The sequence below is a fragment of the Microcaecilia unicolor genome, chromosome 8 (genome assembly GCF_901765095.1).
Source record: "Microcaecilia unicolor chromosome 8, aMicUni1.1, whole genome shotgun sequence".
Lineage (NCBI taxonomy): Eukaryota > Metazoa > Chordata > Amphibia > Gymnophiona > Siphonopidae > Microcaecilia > Microcaecilia unicolor.
In genome coordinates, this window is record NC_044038.1 from 151,675,388 (window position 1) to 151,691,708 (window position 16,321).

Genomic DNA, 16,321 nt, shown 5'->3' on the forward strand with positions numbered 1-16,321 from the left:
TGATCTTAGCTATGGTAGGAGTGGATAAACATGTCCTGCTATAATACGTGCAAGCTCGTGTCACTCCTTATATGTGTGTGAATAGCAAGTTGGTTACTTGCAGGAGCTTCAGTCTTTGCTACAGCACCCCTGACAAGTGCTAATGAGCAAGAGAGAAAATTAGAAGTGTGCTAGCCTAGGAACCGCAAGGCAATAATGTTTCTATCAGCAAACTGGCCCCCTCCACAGCAGTGTGCATTCAAGCATTACTTTACATTATAAAAAAAACAGGCCTGTTACCCCCTTTGGCAGAGGAGCTCAATGATCCTTGTCGGACAGCAACCCAAGGTTGGGCTTATTGCCGCTTGTCAAGTGTTAAATTTGGCGAGCTGCCCTGGAAAAGCGTTTCTTCCTAATTGCTACCACCAAGTCATTGGGGGGGGTGGGGGGGGAGAGTCAAGGGATAGGGAAGCAGATAAAATATGCATGAACAAAACCACTGCCATACCTCAGCAATGAGCACCACGATCACACAGTCTTCTTTCTCTTGGTGGCTGAGCTCAGAAATCAAGGAGTTCAGTGTGTCTATAAGGTAAGAATGGACTTCTCGCTTCACACTGGGGATGCCCATAACTACTGATACTGATCATGGAGAAACAAAACAAAAGCAAAGGGAAAAGTCAGAAGAGCAAAACTACTCAAATAATGAACATTTCTGTTTCGTCTACTAGCGCTCAAACTTTATATAGCACGGTGTATCCATGCAGCCCTGTACAGTTAAAGCTTCAAGCAGTTTATTCAGATGCCTTGGCATATGCATAATAAAACAAAAATATTTCCCTTTTATCGCTTGTGCCATGATAAGTGCAATTCACCTTCATAAACAACATAGAGTAGAGGTTATAGCATCTGAGAATGTCAGAAGTAGACTCTCTAACAAAGGTACTCTGTAACCTTGGGCAAAATGGATTCATCTCCAACAGACGCTATGAACCAAACACTGGCGCTAGAGGCCTAGTGCCCGAATTAGTGAGCACAGAATGCTCAGAGGCTCTAGCACAGGAGACGAGCGCCCAAAATATTAGCGCAAATAGCATACTAATGTAGTCAAACACATGTTAATGAGGCCATTTCTTATTCCCTCAGGAGTAATCTAAGGAAATACTTTTTCACAGAAAGGGTGGTGACACTTGGAATCGCCTCCCGGTTGAGGTGGTGGAGACAAGGACTGTGTCTGAATTTAAGAAAGCATGGGACAGGTATGTGGGATCTCTTAAGGAAAAGAAGAGATAGTGGTTGCTGTGGATGGGCCACTTGGCTCTTATCTGCTGTCATGTTTCTATTGCGGGGACTGGAACAAGTTCCAACTGCCTGGTAACCTAAGGAAGAAGCTGCTACATGGACAAAACCTAGGTCCTTTCTGACTCAATAATGAAAATGGTCAGAGAGCCCAGCCAGATGCAGGTGGCCACTAATGTAATACAACAGAACAATAATATCAAAAACACCCCACTCCCCCACTGGTATGCAGCTGAAAACATACTGTTACTCTTCCAAAGGTAAATTTTAACAGCGCTTAACCTTTGGTGCAACAGGTATGTTAAGCAGCACACTCCCTTGCAACTGTCTGTACACAAATATAGTAACATAGTAGATGATGGCAGAAAAAACCTGCATGGTCCATCCAGTCTGCCCAACAAGATAAACTCATGTGTGCTACTTTTTGTGTATACCTTACCTTGATTTGTATCTGCCATTTTCAGGGCACAGACCGTAAAAGTCTTGCCCAGCACTAGCCCCGCCTCCCAACCACTAGCCCCGCCTCCCCCCACTGGCTCTCCTAATACTAGTCTCCTAATACTAGTATATTATTATATTGATGTCTCCTAATACTAGTAGAACGCTTCCAAGCCTAAAGTAAGACTACAATGACAGAGTCTGAATAGCCCTTCCTCAGCCGAGCCCGCTCAAGGGCCAGGCCACAAGACCACAGGGGGAGGGATCCTGCGTGAGTAATGGACACTGTTGTAGAAGACCCCAAGCCTGAGGAACAGAAAACAAAGCAAAGCATACAGGAACAAGATGAACCATGAGAAGACTAGAACGAAAGGACACACTGGAACCAAAACACTGAATAAGAAGCTGTACATTAGACAAGTAGCATGATGCAATGACACAGGACCAAACCAGCCCATAGGCAAGGAAGATAAGCTCCAAGCCCTTTGAGCTGGCCCTAGCAGGTCACTCAAGACAAGTGACCCAAGAGCACACAGCTCGTGCCCAGAGTAGCATAGGTCTAATCTTGTGCTGTGCCTCATAAAAACCTCTAGCACAGAACATCTCTGGACTAATAGTAAAGGCCAGAAGGCTGAAACAGAAAAATGGAGATGCTCAGGGTGGAAGAAGGTGGTGTAAAAAAAAAGGGATGAGTGGTGGAGAACCCGGCATCTGCATTAACATATCTGGATTCCCCCTCCATCTCTCAAGAATGAGACTACAATGAGCATCACCCCCCCCCCCCCAAGTTACCTCCAGTGCGTCCTTGCCCCAGATGCACAGCTGGCTGCAGGCTGTTCTCCTTGGACAGTAAGTGTGGAAGGTGATGGAAGATGCTGGGTAAGTGCAGCACATTCTTGTTTGTGATATTCCAGAGTTTTAACTTGGTTTCATCTTAAACAGGATCAGAAAAACAAGTATAAGAATAGTACATCCCAAATCATCCATGAGCATGCCTCCCAGTAGCAATTTTGTGAAGGGTTTGTTTAATAATGGAGCTTCTTGGTATACAATTGAATATAAGAAAACAAGAACTGCCATACTAGGTCTGACCAAAAGGCAGAGCCACTGCAAAGGTGGTGCATGCCCTAGTAAAACCTTCAGTCTTACCTCCTCTCCCTTCAATTAACATTCAAGTCTCTAGCCTGCCGGCTCCCTCCCCACCCCTCCTCCAATCCTGCCAACATTTTAATCATTAAACTCAACAATCATCACACAAACATCCTATAAAAATGTAGGTTGAAGTATGTGCTGTCAGGACATACTGTTTTGCTTTCACTGCAGCTGTATTTTGTTGCCCCTGAGAAGCTGTTGCCCTAGACAGCGGCCTAGTCTTACCTAATGTTTGGGCTGGTCCTGCCATAAGCTCCATCAAGCTCAGTATCCTGTTTCCAACCATGGCTAACACAAATCACAAGTACCTGGCAGGATCCCCAACAGTGGCTAAGTTCCAGAATACTTAACCCTAGGGATAAGCACTGGCTTTCCCCAAGTCCACCTTAATAGTTTATGGACATTTCCTCCAGAAGCCTGTCCAAGCCTTTTTTTAAATCCACCTAAGCTAGTCCCTTTTACCACATGCTTTGGCAATGAATTCCAGAGCTTAACTATGTGTTGAGTTTAAAAAAATATATTTTATTCAATTAGCTTTAAATGTGTTTTGCAGTAACTTCATTGTGTGTCCCCCCAAGTCTTTGTACTTTTTGAAAGCATGAACAATTCATTCTTGTTTACAGTTTACCTGTTCTACTCCACTTAGAAGTTTATAGACGTCTATCATATTTCCCCTCACATGTCTGTTCTCCAAGCTAAAGAGCCCTAACCTCTTTAGCCTTTCCTCATATGAGAGTTGTGCCATCCCCTTTAACATTTTGGTCAGCTTTCTCTGTACCATTTCTCAGAGCTGTCAAGTTACCGATTCCAGGAGAGAGATCTTTTGGCCAGTCCTAGATTTCTGTCAACTTCATCCTGGTGCATTATAGGACCTGAAACACTGATTTCAATGGATAGAACTATGGACTACAACTAATACACCACTTTGGGATGTATGTTTAAAACCAGGACAGGTCAAAAAGTCTCCCTCCTGGAATGGGTAACTTAGCAGCTCTGTTTTCTCATTCTGCTTTCTCTCTCTCTATTTATATCTACCTATGCATATATATATATATATACACACACACATGGAAAAATTAGGTCTTACCTGATAATTTTCTTTCCATTAGGCCTTCCCACTATTCCAGTTCTCTATCTCCACCTGCGGGTTGATGGACACAACTATCCCACAGTTTCTGGAATAGTGGGAAGCTATGTAATGGAAATACACATTCATTTATTTTATTTGGAGATCTAGCAACCAGAACTGCACACTATGTTCAAGGTGCAGTCACACTGTACAGCAAGATATTATGATACTAGTAAAAAAAGCCCCGTTTCTGATGCAAATGAAACGGGGGCTAGCAATGTTTTCTTCTGTGTGCATGTGGGAGTGTGTGTCCCTGCCCTCTGGCCTCTCTCCCTTCCCCCCTCTGAGTCCTTCACTGTTACAGAGCCAGCGATTTGATTTGGTGCTCTGCTGTTTTCCTTCACTGACTGTGTTACAGAGAGGGCGGGGCAGACACTCATAGGGAAACCGGATATCTCGCCCCCTTCACACTTCCGGCTGGGGCTTCATAGAACGTTGGTCTTGCCTTTTATATAGAGAGATTCTCTGTTTCACTCTTCATTCCATTCCTAATAATTCCTAACATTCTATTTGCATTTTTGACTGCTACTGCACACTGTGTAGATTGTGATGATGTATAGATCCTTTTCTGGACAACCTTCCATTAATGGATTATCACTATGATGAATGGATTAGGAAGGATTCAAATTGTGGAACCTAACAACCTATAGTTATGGTTTGAGTTATTCTTCCTTTGTGCATCACTATGCACTTGTCCATATCAAACTTCATTCCCTATTGGGATGCCCAGTCAACTTACTAGCTCAAACTACGCTTCTGCTACTATGATGATGACTCAGTAAGGTCATGCAGTTATATTTCTCCTTTATTACACCAGCAGTAAACTTTCCTCACATATCATTTAAAAAAAAAATTTAATCATATCAGAAAAGAACCCCCCCCCCCCACAGAGATGAATATTCAGCTGCACAGCCACTATCCAACTTTAAACGTATACCTTACATGTTTAAAACCTATTTCATCTTTTAAAGGACAGTTGTTTGCAGCGACATTTGGCCTTTAAACTTGGCTGGTTTTTTTATGCTGCTGTCTTTGGAATCTTTAGGATTTACTGTGTACATATGTATATAAGATGGTTTGCTGTGCTGGTTCTCTCTCCTCTTTTCTTTCCTGTTTTTATTGGCGTTCTTTTCTAGTTTTTATATTTTTTAATGCTATTGTAAACCGCCTAGAACTTTGCCTGAATGGTATATCAAATTGTAATAAACTTGGAAACTTGGATAATGCGGCTGAAAATATGCATAAAAATGTATGTAGGATACGAGGGAGAAGCAATGATTCTTGTATGAGATATTTTATTAAAATACACCAAACGACTCAACACAGTGGCTGTGTTTTGGCACATAGGTGCCTGCCTCAGGAGTCCGAGAGTTTGATGTATGCTAATGTATATTGTTCATCCAATCCTGCACAAGCAAACAAAAGATGGTATTACGAAGCAACAATATACAAAGTAAAGAAACAGCTTCAATTTTCAAGGTAAACACAGAAAAAAAAAATCTGACTTTGTATAATGTTGCTTCGCAATACCATTCTTTTTCCCTTGTGCAGGACTGAATGAACAATATACACTGGCATACATCAAACTCTCAGATTCCTGAGGCAGGCGCTTATGTGCCGAAACACAGCCACTATGTCGAGTCATTTGGTGTATTTTAATAAAATATCATGTACAAGAAGCATTACGTCTCCCTCGTATCCTTTGGAAGAGCCTACCTACCTTACTCTTTGGTCTGCGTGTACTATGGTCGTAGGGATCAAGCATTCCTCCAAGCTTTGTGGCTGACTCTACTGAAAATCTACTTACAACTTTAAATTGATAGCTATTAATTTAAAATTAGACCTGTAATATACCCATCCACACTTTAGGAGGAGATCTCGAGTTCAATTAGTGGCTGAATTTGATTGCTAAATGCACAAGTTATCATGCTGCTCAAAATCACCCCCCTCTTCTTCACATATAAAACTTTGGCTATTTTGCAAATAAAGGGTGTAATTATACAGCACGTCACCTAGGTTGAAAGGGCAAGAACATGGCTCTTTCTAGGTAGGTTGCAAGGAGGATTGGGCATGGAAGCAGACCAAAAGAATGGCATGTTATCATGGTATACTGACAAAGTAGATACTTGATTGGAATCTTACTTTTGCACCATTCTTTAAGCATCAGTTGTCTCTGGACACAGTCCCCCCCCCAAAAAAAAAAAATCCAGAAGGGTGGGACAAGTCAGAGGAAAAGGCCTGGTGCAGGCCGAAAGCCTCCTTTCAGTACAGCTGCCACTGGTGCTGCAGGGCCAAAGACTTGCTGACAAGGTAAACCAGGTTGGAAGGGGAGGGGACTTGAGAGACAGAGAGAGAGAGAGAGAGAGAGAGAGAGAGAGAGAGAGAGAGAGAGAGAGAGAGAGAGAGAGAGAGAGACTGGCAGTCTGGGAGGGGAGGGAGAGATGCCGGACCTCACTCAGCAGCGGGAGGTGCAGGAGTGAGGCAGGTGGTGGATAGCACGTGGTTAATTTCTTTTCGAAAACAAGTCAAAACCTACTTATTCAAGAAATACATTCTGAATTCTACTGATTAATGTAGTGATTTATATATCTGTCAGTTTAAGATAAGAATTGTATATAAACATGTGGTTAAATGATATATTTCCTGGAAATGTCCTGTTTCTTTATGTGATCCACATTGAACCACAAGGTATATAGCGGAATACAAACAGTGTTGTTAATTGTGATTAATAATTAATGTATTAATCACAGCGTTAATCGCAATTAATGTGCAGCCCTAATTTTAAATACTTGTAACTTACTAACTGCACCATACTGAGGTACAGATCTCTTTTTTGCAAAAACAGTCCCGAAGACATGTTTTTGCTGAATTCTGTTTAACTAATCAGCTGTCCATGATATCATATTGCAACATTCATTAAGAATTTTACCAGACTTTCATGCACAGAAGTCTATGAATGAAAGTTTACTATTTGCAAAGGGAATTTGTTGCCAGAGAATGTGGTTATCCAAAACTTTTTAAAAACCTGCTAACCTAATTTCCTAAAGGGAAAGTCCATAAGACATTATTAACGTAGACTTGGCAATATCCTCTGCTTATTTCCAGGATAAGCAGCATAAAGTCTGTTTTACTGTTCTGGGATCTTGCCAGGTACTTGTGACCTGGACTGGCCACTGTTGGAAACAGGATACTGGGCCTGATGGACCTTCGGTCTGTCCCTGTATGGCAACGCTTATATTTTATAAAAGAGGTCTTCTGTCAGGGAAAAAAAATTGCACATTTTGCAGCATTGCGGGTTTTTGTTTTTCAAGTAAAGACCCCCACCCAAACAAAATAACCTCACAATTTAGTAGTTCAGCTTCTTAATCTCTAAAAAGTTTCTCAAAGCTAGAAGATATACAGATCACCTGTTTAACAAAAGGAAATTATAAAAACGACCAAACTACTTCCAATATTATATACCACAAGCACAGCATCATTCATAAATGTCAACATGTTGCATGTTCTTCATAAAAAGTACAACGGCCACTTACATAGAAACAGAACATGGTAGCAGATCAATACCATATAGCCTATGCAGTCTGCCTATCCATACCATCTATTATCCCTTTATCTCCCTTACAGATGGTATGTACTTGTCCCATGCTCTCTTGTATTCAGATACAGTTTTTGTCTCCACTACATCCACCAGGTGGCTGTTCCATTAAGAAGCGGTTCCTTACATTACCCCTGAGTCTGACCCCTTTTACCTTCATCCTCTGCCCTCTCATTCCAGAGCTTCCTTTTAATTGACTCACCTCCTGTGTCTTTGTGCCATGGATGTATAAAAAAATAACAAAGTAACTAACTTAATGTTAAAGTTAAATATGTGAAGGTAATTTCCACTAGCTTTGGAGTATTTGCTACTATATACCTTATGCACAACCTTAAGTACATAAGTATTGTCACACTGGGACAGACCAAAGGTCCATCAAGCCCAGCATCCTGTTTCCAACAGTGGCCAATCCAGGTCACAAATACCTGGCAAGATCCCAAAAATGTTCAATACATTTTATGCTGCTTAACCCAGAAATAAGCAGTGAATTTTCCCCAAGTTAGTTTAATAATGGTCAATGAAGCGATCCAGACATTTTTTAAACCCCGCGAAGCTAACTGCCTTTACCACATTCTCTGGCAATGAATTCCAGAGTATAATTACACGTTTAGTGAAGAAAACTTTTTTCTCCGATTTGTATTAAACTTACTACTTTGTAGCTTCATCGCATGCCCCCTAGTCCTAGTATTTTTGGAAAAAGTACACAAATGATTCACATCTACCCGTTCCACTCCACTCATTATTTTATAGACCTCTATCATATCTCCCCTCAGCCGTCTTTTCTCCAAGCTGAAGAGCCCTAGATGCTTCAGCCTTTCCTCATAGGGAAGTCATCGCACCCCCTTTATCATTTTCATCGCCCTTCTCTGCACCTTTTCTAATTCCACTATATCTTTTTGAGATGTGGTGACCAGAATTGAACACAATATTCGAGGTGCGGTCGCACCATGAACCGATGCAAAGGCATTATAACATCTATTGGTTATACATCTGATCAGTGCTGCCTCTATTACATACAAATATTTCTCATAGAAATTCAATTACTCCTGGAGGAATTCTGTACAACTGCAGAGAGCTGAGTTTGTGCACAATCCTATACAGGGAGCAGGAGTAGCAGACCAAACCCCTTTCTCTTTTCCCCAAAGCAACCACGGGGCAAGAGGACGCAACAAACAGGTGCACACCAGGTTTCTCCCCCCTCCACCGTGCTGGGCCCAAATACTCGAGCAAACCACATGGGACACTGTACAGGCATGTGACTCAAACCAGCAGTCGGAAACCAGGAGGTAAAAAAAGTAGGATGTGCAGCCTGATGTGCAGCTGCCTGCTCCATCCTCTCCGACTGTGTGACTGCTGATGGGAAAAGGGGGGGGGAGTAGAGAGAGCAAGCCTGGAGGTTTGCTAAGTGGGAGTGGGGGGGGGGGAGTTGATGGAGCAAGCTGGAGATGTTTGACGTGGGAGGGGGATGGAGGGAGTTTTGTGTATATGGGGGAGGGAGTTGATGGAGCAAGCTGGAAATGTGTGACATAAGGGGGGGATGGAGCAAGCTGTGTGTATATGTATGTGTGTGGGGGGGGGGAGTGACGGAGCAAGCTGGAAATGTCTGACATAGGAGAGAGATGGAGGGAGCTTTGTGGGGGGGGGGGAGGTGACAGAGCAAGGTGGAAATGTGTGACATGGAAGGGGGATGGAGCAATCTGTGTCTTTAGGGGGGACAGAGTAATCTGGAGATGTGTGACATGGGAAGAGGATGGATTGAGCTGGGGCTCTGGCTAGGAGTTAATTAAAGAAAGGGAAAGGGAATGAGACTTGATATACTGCCTTTCTGCGGTTTTTGCAACTAAATTCAAAACGGTTTACATAATATATACAGGTACTTATTTGTACCTGGGGCAATGGAGGGTTAAGTGACTTGCCCTGAGTTACAAGGAGCTACAGTGGGAACTGAACCCAGTTCCCCAGGATCAAAGTCTGCTGCACTAACTACTAGGCTACTCCTCCACAAGAACAGGATTATTTGTATTAGTTGAGTTCTGGCATAAATTTTAAGAAAATTTAACAGTAAGAAATATATGGATATAAATATAGATAAATATTTTTTCACGCAATTCTATAACACACTGCTGACCAACACATTGCATATGTAAGCTTAAGAAAAAATTCAAAACATTCCTCCTACTTAATCACACAGCAAGAAGATACCCAGTGCAACATAAAATGAAATTTCTTCAGGAAGAGGAAGAAAGAGGGGCAATGAAAAGGTAATAAAAGGAGAAGCGCTCTTTCCTTAGTAATCTATTTCAATTTAATCGCCATAGAAAGGGCCTTTTGCCAGCCCGTAAAATAGTTCCGTTTTAATTCCCGATACTAAATGTTTATACCAGCACCAACCCACAAAGGGGCAAAAAAGAGACAGCGGAGACTGCGTATGCATGTAGTCACAGTGACAGCTAGCTGAATGTCACTGGATGCCCTCTGCCCATCCTGCCAAAGCCCTGCTCACCTGATAAGCTACTCCAGGTCCGGTTGATATCCCGCAGGGCCTGCTTCTCAGAGATTGCTCGCTTTATCTCATCCAGGACCAGGTTCAGCTCCTTGGAGCGCTTCAGGTTCTCCTGCTCAGCAGCATGTAGACGGTCTCTGAGGGCCAGGAATTCTCTCTGGTAAACGTCCACAACATCACCTGTCAAATGAAAACGACGCATGTCAGTGAAAGATTGAGAACGAAGCTATAGCAAATCACTCAGCTCCCGAAGTGAAATGAAAAATAAAGGAGTCAATACTGAAACACATTTATCCAGGTATTCGGATAAGTGCTGTTGACAGGGATTGGATAGTGCCTTCAAATATGCTTACAAACCATCTCTATACTATGCAAACAGTGCCAGGGCAGAGCCACGGCTGTAAATAATAAATTCACTCAAACGAGCAACTCAGTGTAAAGAATAATGCTGAAAAGTCAACAGCAATGAAACTTCACAATAACAAAATTAAATAAATTATATGAAAGAAAAGAAAACTTTGGAATGACAACACATATATCTGGATATTTTTTTGATCACTGTGGCTAATGTTCAAAAGAAGTACTGACCTGACAGTGTCTAAGGCACAATTAACTGACAGATCAGTACATAGAAAATTACTATGCATGTTGTCTGCAGATTTCATAGAATGCACTGATGCTTCAGGCTTTGTACTCATCTGGTCAACTATATATATAGTGCACTTCTGAGCAAAATACATGCCTTCTGCTTTATTTTATTTTTTTAATCTTTAATTATTTTTTTTCTGGTGCAATAGGTACACTGGTCATCCACTCTGCCATTCTACACAGAAACCTGAACAGATAACGAGCACCACCAATATCTTTAAGAGAAAAGGGAAATGTTAAGTCAGTCCATTCATCTTACTGAAAACAAAACTGCTGCACTTTTATGGGCAGAACCAGTATGGTAAAGGCCTAGTGGCACAAGACATACCACCCTACGTCAAAATAATTCTAGCTCTAACGAGTAAATAGCAGCTATTTGTGTAGTTCTTAAAACCTTTGTCCTTTTTAACTAGGAAAACCAACCACAAAATCAAACCAGTGATAATCATGATGATATTTTTGTGACGTGAACATTTGTTCACTGCATTTTTTCTTTTTTAAATACAGGGGCATCGGGTCTCCACAGGATATCAGTGTGTGTGTTTTTTTGTTTTGTTTTTTAGCATGTGTGTGTGTCTGAGTGGTAGGGTAGGGAGGGGGGAGGGGAGGGGACTGGGACAGTTACGGGGCTTGGAAGTTCTGTATTAGTAATTTGTAATTGTTCATATGCGTTGGACTTATCTATTCACTCTTGATTCTTTTCTCCAGTTGGGGCATGGAGAATTGTGCAGGTTGGGTGGGGGAGGGGTTAGGGAGAGATTCTATAAAAGGAATTTGGTAGCTCAGTGGTATTTTATAGGGGTCTATAGCCATATTTATATACACGGATATACTGTTTGTATTACCCACAGTTTGTATGCCTGTAAGTTACCAATACTATAGTTTTGCATTAAAATGTTGAGGGGTTTTAGGGTTGGGTGGGGTGGGGATAAGTGGGAAATTAATACTGTTCCAAATTCAGACATGTATCATTGCATGATTTATCTGCCTGTTTATTATCTTTCAATAAAAATGATTTACATAAAATACAGGGACATTGGACCACCACCTGGTTAACACCTTTCGGCAACTGTTAACCCCTGCCAAGAATCTCAAGGACTGATAAAAACCCAACAGCCAGCTCTGATCTATCTTATCTTCAGAGCATTACTTTAACTATCACTACAGTTCATTCTGTAAAACTATTTGAGGTGCCAAAGGACAACACAGAGGATTTTAATGGAAAAGACCAGACACTTACACCTCTCCCTCCTCCTCAGACAGCAGCTAAAAAAAAGCTACAGCCAGCGAAGGCACAAACTCTTTCCTCCCCCACCAACAGCTCATACACTTTCCTCCTCCTCTGCAAATCCCAACACTGGTATTAAATTAAAAAGGTGAGGTGCGGTATTAATTTAAAAAGGTGAGGTGTCATTTAATTTCCCCTTCAAAGGCACTGCAAGCATCTCTCCTTATGTTCGAAGAGAAATGTCATTGGCTATCTGTCTGGTAAACCTGACTCCTTGGGCATAAAACTCACACTTTTCATTAAGCTTGAGTGCTAATGTACACTTTTATTGACATGCTGCCGTAGCAGCTAAAGCTGGGGAAAATGACTGCCAATGGCTTTAATGGCCCTGTCCTTTGGGACTCTTGGACTTTTCACAATGCCGTTCAAATGCTCAGTAGCAATATTCAAAAGCACTCATGCTTTTTATGCATTCCCCTGGGAATGGATCTGACTAAAGATTGCTACTGATCCTATTCCTTCTCCAGGAACACCACCACAAGCACAATTACAGCTTTAAAAAGATGAAAATATGAAACAAAACACTCCCACAAAAAAAATATTTGAAAACAGGGAGCTTCACCTTATCCTGAAGAAACAGCCTGAATTTTTAATCGTTTTAATGAAGGATTTTATTGTTAACTGTTGGAATGCTTTGCCTCTAGGACTTGTGCTGAAATGTCTTACACACAATTTAAGATAGATTTAAAAACATATCTTTTCACTGAGGCATTTAAAAATGTATTAAGGAACGCTGCACTGGGGATTGATAGGGGCAGTCACTATGTTCTATGCTCGATTGTTGGTTTCTTTCTCTTTGATTGATTGAATGTAGATCTGTCCTGTTTCAATTTGTAGTTCTTTTTCCTTTCTTTGATGATTTTATATTGTACTTTGCCTAGATTTGGCTTGTCCAAATTTGGCGATTGTTTACAATAAACAAACATATTTTTATTTGTTAAAAACATTTGGGCACTAATTTTTGTACTGAGAGTGCAGCATACAGACCCATAAATCAAGCTATAACCGTGCCCTATGCAATTCCACATCATGGCGCCCCTTCCACCTGTACCGGCCGCACATACCTTGCTACAGCCCTGGCAATACAGAAATAAATGAAATGAAAAACGTAATTCCAGAGCCTTACATCTTTCTTTTTAAAGAACCGATGCAGGTTTTGGTTTTATATGCAAATTTGCTGGCATTCTGCTTTGTTCCTTCCAGGGTGCCAACATTTTGCTGATGTCTCCCAGTAATTTTGCCCTACTGGTTTTGTGCTTTGCTGGGGAGTCCCTAGTAGATCCCAACCAAATCTGCGACTGACATTGGCTGCTTGGTTTTGGCAGAAGCTGACCCCACCCAACAAAAATAGCTCCCTTCCTGAGCCCCTTCCCCCCACAGCTGCCCCCTTTCTGAGCCCTCACCCTTGAAGCAGCCACCCCCTTTCTGAGCCCACACCCAAAAGGCAGTCCCCTTCCAAGTCCAGCCCCCCCCCCCTCCGTTGGCAGCCCTCTCCTAGGCCTACCTCATCATTGGTGGGTAGTAGGCGCAGGAATGTATCCACTTGCTCCTGCATATGATCAGTTCCAATCTGAAAATGGCTGCCAGGATCTTCTGTGGCAGTTTCAGCAGCCATTACTGAGCAGCAGCACTGGGTAGGAATCAGTCGAGTTTCTTCCTGCCCCCAAAGAGGCCATTGGACCACCAAGATGTCTTAAGTTAGGCCCGGGGAGGACCTATAGGTGGTCGGCCAAGATTGGAAAGGGGGGGGTGGAGTTTCGGTTTCAGCTGAAAATGCACTGGCATTTCTGGCTGAAATCCAAACCCTGATTTCAGGCTGGTTTTGGTGCCGAAGCCAAAACTGAAACTTGGTTGGCCTCTGGTTCCCAGCATTGATCCTGTGGGAATCCACTTGAAAGTACCTAATTCTTCATCATAAATCAGCAGATTCTTAGCAAACTTCTCACAACATTCTTTTGCAAAGTCAGGGTCCAAATGCACTGTGCTGTAGCAATAACAAATGATGAGAATTGCTCAAAAATATCCAAGCCCCTTCGGAGTCAACGAGTTATGCAGCCATCCTGGAAAGTGACATCACTTCCTCCTCGACATCCTGAACTATTTTTCTCTCACCCGCCACCCCCTTCTTGTAATTTAAATGCCTGCCCACATTTTGATTGAATTTCTCACTTAGGATTCTTTTTCCTGCCACAGAAAGATGTAGTCTATATTGTAATACAGCCTTATGTTGTATTCATTAAAAAATTGATATTCTGCCCTTCAGCAGAAAAATGAAGGCAATTAATTAAAACTTTTAAAATTGAGACGGAGAAGGAAACAGGGTAGAAAGAGTTAAGCCAGTGGCAGACCTCCAGAATCCGTAGATCCCCAAACTGTTCTACCTATGGCTACTCTTCAAATGCTGATTTTTATTTTTTTGTAAAATCATGTTTATTGATTTAATTCCAAGTATATAATAAACAGCAATATTTGCTAAATAGAACTATCATTTTAACAATTACCAATATACCAAGATCCCCCCACCCCCAGTTTCCTTAAACTACCCCGGAACACACTCTTCCAATCTCAGGTAACCTGAAAATCCTCGGCATTATTATTGACAGCAACCTAACGCTAAAGAACAAAGCCACTGCCATTGCAAAGAAAATGTTCCACACAATGTGGAAACTCAAACGGGTAAAACAATTCTTCCCGAGGGAAACTTTTCGCAACATGATTCAAACAATGGTATTAACACATGTCGATTACTGCAATGGAGTATATGCGGGTTGCAGGGAACAAATCCTAAGGAAACTACAGACTGCTCAGAATACGGCAGCCAGACTTATCTATGGAAAATCTAAATTTGAAAGCGCAAAACCCCTCCAGGAAAAACTACACTGGCTACCAATCAAGGAATGTATCGCTTTCAAGATTTGTACCTTTGTTCACAGAATAATACATGGTCTAGCTTCCAGCTATCTGAACTAATCGACTTACCAATTAGAAACACAACTGAATCAGCCAGAATGTCCTAAACTCTTTACTTCCCAAGTTGTAAAAGCCTGAAGTATAAATCAATATGCACGTCAAGTTTCTCTTACATATGCACACAGCTCTGGAATTCTCTACCAAAACACATGAAATCTACGAATAATCATCTAGAATTCTGAAAAAACCTAAAAACTCACCTGTTGAAGAAGGCATACCCCACAGTATCTGACACAAATACCGAATAATGAAATATGGCATTTTAATCAGGAAACGGACAGTTTTCAACCCCGACGCATGATCACACCCTAACATTTTGTCTGAATCACCCCAAACTGTTTACCGATACTTCTTTACTGTACTTGTCACTGTAACAGTACCCCTATACTATATCTGTTCACACCGGAGTCTGTAACCACCTCTCTGGAACTATGTAAGCTACTTTGAGCCTACTAATAAGTGGGAAAAGATGGGATACAAATGTAACAAATAAATAAAAATAAAATAAATAAAGTCGGTTTGACATTCAACCACAAACTAAAAAGCATAGCCGGGATTATAATCATCCTCACTAAATATCCCAGATCATAGGCGGGAGGCTGGTTTTCTCTAAGGTGGTACTAGTAAACTACAGCCAAGTGCAAGCTTATATTAAAAAAAAAAAAAAAAAAACAGCAGACCTTACCATTCACAGCTGTTTTGTTTTTTTTACTTTATTTTTGTTAATGACATTTTGAATACTGAACTTATTCCTGTTTCATATTTCCATTCTCTTTTTCCTCCTTACCATACACTTATCAAACCAAACTGGTACAATGCAATACAAGGACAGCAGTATGCTTCTTAGGATGAAGAAGGGAAGGACAGATTAGGTTGAATCTAGATCTTCAACGCATAGCTCAATGATTAATGCATAAGAGCGTTTTTGGCACTATGTTGATGCATAACAGACTATAAAGAAGAAAAAGCCCTGCACCTGACAATTGAAGCAAGATCTTAAATGAACTGTTCGGATGCTGAAAGAAGATTAAAACTAGATGACGGGGGCGGTGGATGGAAGTCGATTAATCAAGTACTTCTACAACCAGTGGAAGACCCGGGGAAAAAAACAACACAGAAGTGTGAATCACATGAGGTTATGGGAAAGAGAAGGGGAAAAACAAGGAACCACAGTAGATAGATTAGAGAAAAAGAAACCTCTTAAGCTATGAGCATATAACTGAAGTCATCAGATTCCAAACTTGCATGCCTGAGTGGCAGAGACAGACCTAGATATCGTGGTTGCCATAGAGATGTTGTTCAATAAATCCCATGACTAGG

At 41.5% G+C, this 16,321-nt stretch overlaps 1 protein-coding gene across 2 annotated transcripts in view; it reads right to left on the minus strand.

The window, feature by feature from the left end:
• Nucleotides 1-16,321, minus strand: part of MGAT4B (alpha-1,3-mannosyl-glycoprotein 4-beta-N-acetylglucosaminyltransferase B) — a 421,878-nt gene that overhangs the window by 96,946 nt on the left and 308,611 nt on the right. For both annotated transcript variants that reach the window (XM_030211615.1, XM_030211617.1), the window contains exons 2-4: nucleotides 10,096-10,275; nucleotides 2,509-2,649; nucleotides 488-621 (exon numbers count right to left, since the gene is read on the minus strand). In XM_030211615.1, coding sequence (XP_030067475.1) covers nucleotides 488-621; nucleotides 2,509-2,649; nucleotides 10,096-10,275 — 455 coding nt within the window. The remainder of the gene's footprint in view (nucleotides 1-487; nucleotides 622-2,508; nucleotides 2,650-10,095; nucleotides 10,276-16,321) is intronic.